The sequence below is a fragment of the Leucoraja erinacea genome, chromosome 32, assembly GCF_028641065.1.
Source record: "Leucoraja erinacea ecotype New England chromosome 32, Leri_hhj_1, whole genome shotgun sequence".
NCBI classification, from domain to species: domain Eukaryota; kingdom Metazoa; phylum Chordata; class Chondrichthyes; order Rajiformes; family Rajidae; genus Leucoraja; species Leucoraja erinaceus.
This window is the reverse complement of record NC_073408.1, coordinates 20,003,927-20,016,830: the sequence shown is the minus strand read 5'-3', so window position 1 is coordinate 20,016,830 and position 12,904 is coordinate 20,003,927. Positions and strand designations below refer to the sequence as shown.

Genomic DNA, 12,904 nt, shown 5'->3' with positions numbered 1-12,904 from the left:
GTCAGACGCAAGACGTCAACTGGCGGCTGAGAGGAGATTGAAGCGGGGTCAGTGTCCGGGGGGGGGGGTCAGTGTCCGGGGGGGGGGTCAGTGTCCGGGGGGGGGGGTCAGTGTCCGGGGGGGGGGGTCAGTGTCCGGGGGGGGGGGTCAGTGTCCGGGGGGGGGGTCAGTGTCCGGGGGGGGGGGTCAGTGTCCGGGGGGGGGCGGGGTCAGTGTCCGGGGGCGGGGTCAGTGTCCGGGGGCGGGGGGGGGTCAGTGTCCGGGGGGGGGGGTCAGTGTCCGGGGGGGGGGGGGGGTCAGTGTCCGGGGGGCGGGGGGTCAGTGTCCGGGGGCGGGGGGTCAGTGTCCGGGGGGGGGGGTCAGTGTCCGGGGGGGGGGGGGGGTCAGTGTCCGGGGGCGGGGGGGGGGTCAGTGTCCGGGGGCGGGGGGGGGGTCAGTGTCCGGGGGGCGGGGGGGGGTCAGTGTCCGGGGGCGGGGGGGTGTCCGGGGGGGGGGGGGTCAGTGTCCGGGGGGGGGTCAGTGTCCGGGGGGGGGGGGTCAGTGTCCGGGGGGCGGGGGGTCAGGGGTCAGTGTCGGGGGGGGGGGTCAGTGTCCGGGGGCGGGGGGGTCAGTGTCCGGGGGGGGGGGGTCAGTGTCAGGGGGCAGCTCGGGGGGTCAGTGTCCGGGGGGCGGGGGGGTCAGTGTCCGGGGGGGGGGGGGGGTCAGTGTCCGGGGGGGGGGGGGTGGGGGGGGGGGTCAGTGTCCGGGGGGGGGGGGGGTCAGTGTCAGGGGGCGGGGGGGTCAGTGTCGGGGGGGGGGGGGTCAGTGTCCGGGGGCGGGGGGGTCAGTGTCGGGGGGGGGGGGGGGGGGGTCAGTGTCCGGGGGGGGGGGGGTCAGTGTCCGGGGGGGGGGGGGGGGGGTCAGTGTCCGGGGGGGGGGGGGGTCAGTGTCCGGGGGCGGGGGGGTCAGTGTCCGGGGGCGGGGGGGGTGGTCAGTGTCCGGGGGGGGGGGGGGGTCAGTGTCCGGGGGGGGGGGGGGGTCAGTGTCCGGGGGGGGGGGTCAGTGTCCGGGGGCGGGGGTCAGTGTCCGGGGGCGGGGGGTCAGTGTCCAGACTGGGGATGGGGATGTAATCTTACAATTCCACTCGTTAAAGCCAAAGATCTTATAGCAGAGCTATAATTAAAGCTGAGGAACCCTCGTTTTTTACATTCCCACCATAACTGCCTGTGCTATCTGCGCCGCTTATCATTTTATATGTAGGGAGGTTTCACGGCAGTCGGGTCACGACCCATGACCCGTACTGTTGCTACGCTACTCCAAGTGGATTACACGCGATGAACTGCAGGCAGTTTCCAGCGTAGCGGGCCCGTTAAAACCCATTGAAATTGTCAATTTTTGCGGTGTAAACAATTATGGAAATCGGGATAAGCATGTGAGACATTTAGCCCACTTCAGAATTCCAAAAGTGAGGAGAAATGACGGTAGATAGAAACGAGAGCTGAAGAGACAACAGCCACCGTGCTTGGCGTATATTGGCCGTTTGCTCACTGCATTTCATCAACTAAGGCATTATTTGTGTTTTTTCTTGATTCCTTTGGCATCTAAAAAGTTTTAGAAGTGATAAATCTGGCTGTAAAATTTAAATATCGCCATAGGTCTCAAGTGGGTTTTTACATACAAAAGGAAAACGCCTCTGAAGCAAAATTTACAGCCAGATTTATCACTTCTGAGACTTTTTAGATACCAAAGGAATCAAGAAAAAACACAAAAAATGCCTTACTATTGATGAAATGCAGTGAGCAAACGCGATAATTCCCAATATTTTCAATTCCGATATCTGCATGGCCAATGTTCGCTAACCTCAGTCTGAAGAAGGGTTTCGGCCCGAAACGTCGCCTATTTCCTTCGCTCCATAGATGCTGCTGCACCCGCTGAGTTTCACCAGCATTTTTGTGTACCTTCGATCTTCCAGCATCTGCAGTTCCTTCACTTTAGCTGCTGTTGTCCCTCCAGCTCTCGCTTCCCTTTACCGTCATTTTGCTTCATTTTTGGAATTAAGTTGGGTACATGTCTCTCACACTTACCCCGACTTACACAATTTTTTACAGCGCAGAAATTCAACATTTTGGCGTTTTTTAACAGGTAGGAAAGTATGTGTTTTTTGCATTAATAACATATACCGAAAGTTACCAATGTCCTCCAGATGGATTGAGCGGCTCCGTGCGTCAAGCACTATGACCCAGTGACCTTACGTGCAACCCCCCAATACGTCTACCATGTCTCCCCTCAACCTCCGATATGCCATTGAAAACTACCCAAGTTTGTCCAAACTTTCCTTGTAGCTAATACTCGCTAATCTAATCAGTATTTTGGTAAACCATGCACATTATGATGGTGTGGTTACCCCATTGAGCCCAGGGATGCCTGTATGGTGTCCGGGCACTAGACGTTATTCCCTGTGTGTCTGCACTGTGCATGGCTTGATTGTGATCACACATTGCCTTTTCTGTCTGGTTAACATGCAACAAAAATGCTTTTCACCGTATCTCAGTTTACGTGACAATAATAAACAAAACTAAAGTGAAACTAAACCTGGAATCCCATCAGAGTGAAATAAAGATAATTCCCACTAACACGTGTGTCAGCTGATTTAAGTAAGAAGTAGCAGACATTACCTGTTACATCACGGGTATTGACCTCTCAACCATCGAAGGGATCTACAGGAAGCGCTGCCTCCAGAAGGCAACTAATGTCATCAAGGACACACACCGCTTTGGCACGCTCTCATCTCACTGCTCTGATGGTGATGGTGGTGGCGGAAAAGATCTGTGCCAGTGGGCGAGCTGTGAGCTAATCTCCCGCACCCTCGGAAGCGCTCTAGGTGTTCTGTGGTCAGGTACAGGTGGTGCCCCGGTGCATGGAAGCAGTGGTGGCCGTGGGAGGTGAGGGAACGGCACCTTCATGGGTTGATGTGTGCTTGGAGTTGACCGCTTGAACCCCTACAGCAGCGGGGGGATGGCATGGACCATGAACTGCTGGGGGCCCCACGGAGGTCAGACCGGTTTCATCGTGGATTGCACCATCACAGAGTGGTGGAGAAGCAATGAAGGACATCGACAGTATAGTCAGGCCAGGCCGACCCCGACAGCATCGATCCAGTGCTGCCGCCAGGACAACGGGCCTTTAAGGATGTAGGGAAACTCCAGCGAGCGCTGCGCAGTCATGCTGGGGCTAACCCGGCCAGTGGCCGACTCGAACAAGAAAGAGCCTGGAGGCCAAAATGACCGCCAAGAACAAGGATGGGTCAGACAAGGACCGCCGTTCAAAAAGGACGAGATCGAAGCCTCACATATGGGGGAGTCGAGTGATGTAGGAAATCACCTGGCGGTAATGTGGCGACTTTTGTGTACTGCCTCAGAAGAAATCTACTATGCTGAGAACAATTGTTGCACTTTTGTACCTATATGATTGTGCCTATGTATACTATGATTTTATTGGATTGTATGCTAAGTAAATTCACTGTATATAGGCACATGTGACAATAAAGTACCATTGAACCATAGTGAAGGTTGTAAAACTAGAGAATCCTGAGAAGCATGACCTCCGGGTTCAAGAAATGCTTCTTCCCATCGTTTATCAGGCTTTTAAACCACGCTGCACAGCCCTACTTCAGCATCAAACTACTAGAGACTTTGCACTAAGGGCCTAACAATACCATTATTGTATATTTATGTGTTATGTTGGTGCATTGGAAACAGCAAATAAGAATTGTATTATTTCAGTCTTAGTACATGTGACAAACACACTTGATTCTTGCTTTGGCACCACATTTAAAATGTTCAGTACTTACTGTGCTATAAATAATTTTGTAAATATCACTCTTGATTTCTAATGCTCTTCGGCACCTTTCTCCCCCTTTCTGGACCCTGGTCCAATTTCTCCATATTCTAATTCTTGCTGTGTCTTATTCTTGCTGTGATTTTATAATTGAGGCTTTAAATCTTTTTGACACCTTTTAAATTAAGGATACCTTCCAATGTGTAGTATAAGAGGTATCATTAAGGTAAGAGGTGTAGGAAGGAACTGCAGATGCTGATTTACACCAAAGACACAAAACAGGTGAGTTTCAGGTCGAGACCCTTCTTCAGACCATCTGAAGGGTCTTGACCCAAACCGTCACCTATTCTTTCTATCCAGAGATGCTGCCTGTTTTGCTGAGTTACTCCAGCATTTTGTGCCGTCTACTAAGTTGAGAGTAAACTTCAGAGCAAAACTTTCCACTATTCACTATGGGTCATCAGCAGCATCAGAACCCGCCATTTGGCCAAGATCAAGTGTAGTATGGTCCGTGGACAGGTCCATGGTGCATTTCTGCAGAAGCACATCTTTCTGAAGGGGAAGGAGGAAGACAACGAGGGCTCTTCATGAGCAAGTGGCTGCCCGATGAAAAGGTGACCTGCTGACCCAGAGGTGGGTTAATTTAACACTTCTTTCCAGCAAAAAGTCTTTGGTTATGTTGGTTGATTTTTTGTTGCAGCATGGTGGAAAGTCTAATCTGTGTGATATCTGCAACTCTGCAATTTCTTGCCGGCTCAGACAGAGCTGTTCCCAAACCAATGCAACCTGACAATTTCCAGAAACTATGTACTTGCACTCTTAAATCCCATTGTTCCACAAGACCCCCACCCCACCCCCCCCTCCCCCCATTCACCTGGAAGGTCCTGCGTTGGTTTGTCTTCCCAAAATGCAACCCCAAACTTATCAGAATTAAATTCCACTTGATTTTATCTACGATACCACCTATTTATAACTCAAGCCCTCCAGTCCAAGCAACATCCTTGTCAAGGATTAAGAAAATGCACAGGGCGAGGAAAATATTTCTAGCAGTTCAATAACTGACTTCAACTTCCATTGCCAAAGTGTGATTGTTCAGTTTGTACATGAAGACTAATGAAAATGTGAAAATTATACTTGCTCAACTGTACCAGTGAATACAAATGCCTGAGTTGAAATATTAGAATTCATACTCATAACTAGGCTTTGTACATAGAATTCAAACCACCCTTGAAAGAAATACACACAACAGAGAATATCTCCGTCCATTTGAACCCTTTATTTGACCACTGCAGAACTTAAGTCAACGTAATGTTTTGGTCACTCACCATAAATCATTCATTACCCAATTAGACATTTCAGACAGATTGCCGCAGATAGGAAGCAACATGTAAACAAACTTTCCGATCTCTTCCTTTTTTTCCCCAAACTAGTGTATATAAAAAATAATACAGCTCAGCTTCACAGGACAAGGCCTCAGTGTTGCTATCACTCATGGCTGCTTTGTGCCTTTTACGTTCTTGAGAGACCGCGATTATCCAAATCTTTCACCTGCGGAAGGGTGACAAAAAGAGTAAAGAAGGGCATTAGATGTTCTTTGACATTTCAAACAGGGTAGTTTATTCAAAAGATCCTGGCCACTCCCTTTTCTCGCATCTGCCATCGGGCTAAAGGTATAGAAGTGTGAAAACGCACACCTCCAGATTTAGAGACAGTTTCTTCCCAGTTGTTATCACGCAACTGAATCATTCTACCACAACCAGAGAGCAGTGCTGAACTACTATCTACCTCTTTGGTGACCCTCAGACATTACTTAATCGGGGTTTGCAGGCCTTACCTTGCACTTAACTTTATTCCCTTATCATGCATCCGTAAATGTATGTATTGTCTTTCTGTTGACTGGATAGCACGCAACAAAAGATTGTCACTGTACCTCGGTACACGTGAGAATCAACTAAACTGAAAAGGAATCACTTTCAACTAAATAAGAGTATGAAACATTCAAATAAAATCTAATTAAATATTTAACCAGAAACTAAATTAACACAATTTGCAAATTTAGATTTTCCCAGAAATGGGTGAGAATGTAGAATTTTACTTCGGAGTCACGTGAGTGACTACGTAAAGAGCCCGCCAGGACGCATGCGTGTCATATCGTCTATCGCATTGCGTTACGACTGGCAGGGTGGACGTGATTCCCCTGCCAGCAGCAGACCTGAGGTAAGTTTTTAAAAAACGTTTTCAGGTTTCCATCTTCTTGCAGGAACCTCTACTTAGAGGTCCTGCTAAAAGTCCAGGGCGAAGTCGGGACGAAGAGGAAACCCCAGACACGAACTTCAGGGAACCCCAGTCACGGGGAATTCCGCCCATGGACCTAGGCGCTCTGAAGACCACGGAATGTGGGTAGCGGGCGGCAGTGAATTCACCTTTGAGCCACTGGCAGTGGAGCCAGCGGCTTCATATTGGTGCCGTTGGCTCCTGGAGAACCCGCTCTGAAGACTGCGGAATGCGGGAAGCGGTAAGTCGCCTTCCGAGCCGCTGGCAGTAAAACCAGCTGCTTCATATTGGTGTGGTATCTAGAAGCAGGATACCCCCCCCCCCCCCCCCCCCCCCCCCCCCCCCCCCCCAACTATGTAATCGCGGCTATCCTATTTTATAGGGTCCGTGGGGATACCCAAGGGGGGGGATCTGACTGCGGAATTGTGGGCAGTCAGCAACGGTAGGCTGCACCTGGATCGCTATTGATCAGCAGTCTCTGACCTGGCACCTGCACAGTCGGAATCAGTGGTGAGGGTGCATTCTCGCTACACTAGGAGGAATGTTCTTTTATGTATTCTATTGATCAATAGACAGTCTTGTTAGAAGGAATCACTACAAAAACCTTCTGTCCAGAGGGACATTAAATGGGGGTCTGGCATTAAACACAGGCCTAGACATTGAACATTCTACATCACTCCATGGACCGCAACATACCAAACACAGTACTAGTGGTTAGCAGGGTTATGGGTCCACATCTTAGGATAGGTTGATCATATCTGCAGGATGGACCTGTCAAATGATTGATCTGTCCAAATATTCAGAATAAACCCATTGCCAGATTGGGGGTATTTGCCAACTCTATGTAAAGTATGGTTCATACCTCCTCCAGGTTGAGGGAGGTTACGATTCCCACTATTGTTCATCAATAGCATCAACATGTCTATATCTATGTCATGCATGTCTGAATGCAATATTAATGTTCACTCATCATTGGCCTACTGATGCAGTGTATAACGCCTGGACTCGTTTCCACGGCATGAAATCACACAGCTTTAAAATCTTCACGTAGTCACACACGTGACTCCGAAGTAAAATAGTAAGATTAAACGAGAACTTACCAGTTTGAAGTTTAATCTTTATTTTATGAGGAGTAACGTTGAGGGATTACGTGCCCTCCACGCCCCCTCGATCATAAAGATCAATTGGTATCCTATTTCTCTAATCTTACTATGTTCAGTTCATTTACTGTTATCTGTGATTTCACACCGCTGCTTTGAAGATTGACACGCATGCGTCCTGGCGGGCTCTTCACGTAATCCCTCAAACTTTACTCCTCATAAAATAAAGATCAAACTTCAAACTGGTACGTTCTCGTTTAATCTTACTATTCATCATCACAAGTAGTGGATGGACAGTGTCGGTGCATTTAAGAGTAAAATTATTTAACAGGGGGACAGGATATATTTTAGGGCGAGGCGAAGGAGTGGCTCCTGTGGAGCAGAACCAGGCTTGTTAGTTCTGCTTGTTAGCTCTGCTGCAATTTTCTATGACAATTATCTTTTCATCCATGCAAGATTGTTATGTGCCCGACAACTAAACTATATATGTTTTAAAATAAATCTTTACATAGCCGATCACTGAACAAATACCTTGTGTGTGTTTGAGTTATTTATGAGTCATATTTGGAAATAACCATACTTGTTTAAAAAGATTCCATTTGAGCGGCTAACCACACAACCCAAGATGAGTTATTTATCAGCTTCAAATATGCTGCTAGACCACCACACATTTACAATGCAATATAAACTATCAGTAACCCATATTCTCTTTTTGTTATTTTATTCCCTGATCATTGATTCCTAGAATATAATCCACATCAATCTTCCTTGCCCATGTAGTCACTCTTCAGTGTTGTTAGATGACTTGTCTATGGATGGCATTGTAGCCAGGTTCCTGACCCTTCTCATTTGATATCCACTCGCTCAATCCATCTCGTAAGAGTCGCGAAACAGGATTGTGAAATAAAATATTGAATAAATACAACATGCAGGATTTCAGAAACTTTTGAGGCCTCGAGCAAAAATCAGTTAAACAAGCACAGTGACAACAACCGATTCCTGGTAACTCGAGTCTGGCCTGTGGTGACTCATTGCTACCTGAAAGACTGACAATACCTGTTGTCCTAATAATAATAGATAATTATAGGCAATAGGTGCAGGAGTAGTCCATTCGGCCCTTCGAGCCAGCACCGCCATTCAATGAGATCATGTAAGAAGTGGTTTCTCCGAAGATTTCAAATCTCACGTTCAGGTTGATGTCCACTTGAATATGACATCAAAGGAGCCAGTGGTGGGAAGCCGAGGACAGGCCTGCGGTGGTTACCGGAGGTCTGCCGATGATGCACAGCCAAGAGAACCTTACAATATAACTTTATTTATCCCAGGAGGGAAATTGGTCTGCCAACAGTCACAAAACATAATAAGATACATGAATAAAGTGACGAGTGGAAAGTCCAGGATTGCGGATGTGCAAAGATTGGGGAGGGGAGGGGGGGGAAGGGAGTCAGTCTACCCCACGACAGAAGGGGGAGGAGTTGTACAGTTTGATAGCCACAGGGAAGAAGGATCTCCTGTGGCATTCAGTGCTGCATCTTGGTGGAACCAGTCTGTTGCTGAAGGCGCTCCTCAGGTTGACCAGTGTCACCAGAACAAAGAGGTACCCGGTGGGGGTGGGGGCGGGGGGGCACAGAGAATGAAGAGGGACCATTGGGACAATATAGCAATATAGTCCGTCTGAAGAAGGGTTTCGGCCCGAAACGTTGCCTATTTCCTTCGCTCCATAGATGCTGCCGCACCCGCTGAGTTTCTCCAGCTTTTTTGTGTAACCTAGCAATATAGACCACTTTGTAATTTTGTCAGCAGCCTATACGTGAAGGCTCTTTGCATACTTTGTGTATGGTATGCAAATCAAAGAATTTCACTTACATATTATGTGATAATAAAGTATCATTCAAATCATCATAATAGATCAAAGAAATTAAGAGGTAACACAACCTATTGCGCCAGTGTTTTCAGCTCTCACCTTGTATATACGGACCAGCCAATGTTCCGTGGTGTACGCCTCTTCTAGAACATCAAGCTCAAAGTCTTTGTTCCCAATCTCAGCATTCCTCACTCTGTCATACCCAGGCGGGCGTTCTGTGAAAATGACAATCAAACTATTAATAAAAGTCTTACTACTTAACATCATGATATAGACTGAAATAGGCTGAAGAGCTTGATTCCGTAAAAAGGGACACACAGTGGCACAGCGGTAGAGCTGCTGTCTTACAGCGCCAATGACCCGGGTTCGATCTTGACTACGGGTGCCATGTGCAAAGTTTGTACATTCTCCCATTTACAGCGTGGGTTTTCTCCGGGCACTCCCACAATCCAAAGACGTGCAGGTTTGTAGGCTAATCGTCTCCAGTAAAAGAAAATGTCAATTGTTCCTGGGATAGTGCTCGTGTGCGGAGTCTCGCCGGGCTTAAAGGTCTGTTTCTGCACTGTATCTTTCAAGTAATTTGTAAAAATACTGGAATGACTTAGCAGGTCAAGCAGCATTTCTGGAGAACATGGATTGATGATGTTTTAGGCCAGGACTCTCATCAGTGGGATCCAGCACGAAACATCACCCATCCATGTTCTCCAGAGGTGCTGCCCGACTGGCTGAGTTACTCCAGCACTTTGTCTCTTTTTGTGAATCAGCACCTGCAGTTTTTTTGTGTCTAGCTTGTTTCAATGCTGTATAAATATGACCCAGACCTCCAGTGCAAAGTAGATACTAGCTGAGACAATATACATTAAAAGACAGATGCCACACTCACTTGCTTCGGTGTAGACTTGACCAAAACGATAGTAGCACATTTTGTACATCAGACAGTTGAGCAGGATGGGAGAGCCCTCCCTGTCCACACGGAACTCTCCTGTGGGGGTGTAGTAATCGTGCTCCTTGATGTGTTTGCCTGTGTCAGTGCTGCCTCCAATTCTCACCATCCACAGGAACTTGTTTATATCTATAGAAAAATAATTTATACATAGCAAATTAACTTTAAAAAGGACTTCTCAGCATTATCTGTGTCCGCAAATTCTCCACCTTCATTTAGTAGTTCATATTTGCAAGTCCTCAGCAAAAATATTTGCAAGCATGCCATTTCATTGCTTCAATAGTAGGGAAGATGTTACTAGGTAACCCAAAATCTTCACCTGTTAATCACACCGAACAAACCTCCTAACATGGAATATTTCCAACATTTTACAAAGAAAAATGTCATGAATGGGAAGAGGTATCTATACAGGTCAGAGTGACTGATCATTGAAGTTATTGAATACATGAGTGTTTGGTTGGGGAGGATGGGTGTGGGATTAAAAAAAATCAATGTTGAGGCTCAGTTGTTAGAAAATCACTTTACAATGATAATGATGTGAAAAATAAATGATTAGGAATTAATAAGGTAGAAAATGGAAGAAGACAGCAATAACAGACGACCTATTGGAGGGGTACAAGTATATTGGTTCGGTGGTATCTAGAATGCCAATGATAGTGGACAACACTCCTAGGACTGGGATTACAAAAAAAGGATTGTGAAATCAGTCCTGTTTGTAATATACGTGTGGTTTGTGTTTTTGAGTGATAAAAGATTGCAACATAGATATGTAGAATATGAAAGAATTGACCTTTTCAATTAACCATATTTGAGATAAAAATAGACAATAGGTGCAGGAGTAGGGCATTCAGCCCTTCGAGCCAGCACCGCCAATCAATGTGATCATGGCTGATCATCACTGACAAAAATGTCAGTTCAGCTTGGAATGCTCACTGGCCAACATCAAATTCAATCCAAAGGACTTGGTGGAAGGAGCTGAGCCACAAGAGCAAACATAGTAACCAATCATAATTACATTTTTTGAGGAACCTCCATTAACAAACTTTTCATATCTTGACTCTTGGGTAATGCGCATGTGTTAACTGAATTGTTCTGCTATGGTCTGCTTGTTCAAATTGTAGAAAATGAATGCTGAGCTGTCATGTAAAATGGGTCTGCACACTATTGTTAGCAGCTTAGCATGGAATATTGAGACACAAAAACACCTTACCATCAGATGAATATCCTGTGAGGCCTCCAAAAATGACCAGAACGTAGCTTACGTCCAGCTCCCTCATGATCTCATAGGCCTTCTCCTCTGGAGAAGCCATGGCCTAGAAATGGATAAATATCCCCAATGTTAATCGTGACACAAAATAATGTAGGTGCTGAAGTCAGGAGCAAAAAACAAGCTGCTAAAAGAATACAAGGTCTCAACCTGAAATGCCAACTGTCCATTTCTCTACATGGATGCTGCCGGACTCTCTGAGTTTCTCCAGCAGTCTGTTTTTTGCCTGAACGTTAAAGGTATGTGGATAGATTCATTCTAAGCTTGCATCTCATCATGCAGTTACCCCGTCGGGTGTCTATGACACAATTATGTCGGATAAGGATCCAGGGACCTGAGCTTGATCCCGGTATCAGGATGGTGGCGCACTCGCATGCAGCGGTTTTGCTCTCCCCAATGTGAATGTTGTTGTTTTTGTCTGTTTTGTCCGCTTGTCTGTTGACCTGCAACTCGACGTATAACCGTCAAGATCTTCTAAGGGTTGGGACGTTGTGTGGCGAGCTTGAGCTCACAAGAAGCTACCATAATTACTATATTCCGCCAGAAATCACCCGACCAGCGGAGTCCCAGTGGATCACCATACCGAACGGACGGTGCAGGAGGCGGCACAGACAACTACAGATACAGTTGTCTGCATAGACCTTGGCTGATCACGTGCCCAGTTAATCTCCACGCCAGTCCCATCTGAGAAAGGCTAAATCCCTTTCTCCGACCTTCCCATGGCCCAAGGCACAAGCCCCAGTCCCTCTCTGCACCAGATTACAGCACAGTCCCGATCAGACCTGCAGGTTGCACACCTTCATTCCTAGAAACATGCACCAACCCTTTTAGGTGTGTAGATTTTCTAAGCCTACATTTCTTCCCTTTTACAGCTTTCATCATCAGAATTTGCATCAGACAAATCCTACAACTCACAACCTCACACAGTTTGAGGTTACACTGACTGAACTTCTAACAATGGACGTTAACAGGAGTTACAAGCCAGGCCTTAAAAGAACCAGCAAAAAGATGGGTGTGCATTGCTTTATAAACACGGATAATGTCATCAAAGCCACAAGCATGGTTTGATAGGAATGGTAGACAAATTTCTTTGCAAAGGATAGCTTGGCAGAATTCAGGCTTAAGTTCAGAGTCCATTGAGAAATCTTTATATCCATTTTGAGGATGTCAATTGGCAGTGAGAAGGGTGACACAGGGATTGGAAGTGTAATGTATAAGGAGGGAAACAGAGATTTACACTCAATCAAACTGCAAGCTGATACCAATGCCATACAAATATTTGTTTGTTAAATCGATTTGAAATTGTAAATGATAGAATAATTTAGTCATGAATTCCATTAAAAAATATCTGTTGCTTTTACAAACCAAAATAGGTTGTAAAAATCAATCAAAATGATGGCACCATAAAATTAATTTAAATTTACTGCCTTTTCAGGAATTGGAGATTAGGGAATTAAACATTTCAGACAGCACAAATTCACTGTAGAAAGCACAGGACTAGGTGCAGTATCAGATGTAAAATCATGTGTGCATAACGAATGCTGTACATTTAAAGTGTTCTGCCCCAGGGTATAGAGCTAGCCAGAACATAAATGTCTTTGGGCTCATGGAGAAACTGAAAAATTGAGCCTCGGGTCCCG

General features: G+C 46.5%; 1 protein-coding gene across 2 annotated transcripts in view; it reads right to left on the bottom strand.

Moving 5' to 3' along the window:
- Positions 1–5,071: 5,071 nt before the first annotated feature.
- stt3a (STT3 oligosaccharyltransferase complex catalytic subunit A) overlaps positions 5,072–12,904 on the bottom strand; it is a 38,711-nt gene continuing 30,878 nt past the window's right edge. For both annotated transcript variants that reach the window (XM_055660852.1, XM_055660851.1), the window contains exons 15-18: positions 11,208–11,310; positions 9,938–10,126; positions 9,154–9,269; positions 5,072–5,364 (exon numbers count right to left, since the gene is read on the bottom strand). In XM_055660852.1, the coding sequence (XP_055516827.1) occupies positions 5,326–5,364; positions 9,154–9,269; positions 9,938–10,126; positions 11,208–11,310 (447 nt within the window). In that variant the 3' untranslated portion in view covers positions 5,072–5,325. The remainder of the gene's footprint in view (positions 5,365–9,153; positions 9,270–9,937; positions 10,127–11,207; positions 11,311–12,904) is intronic.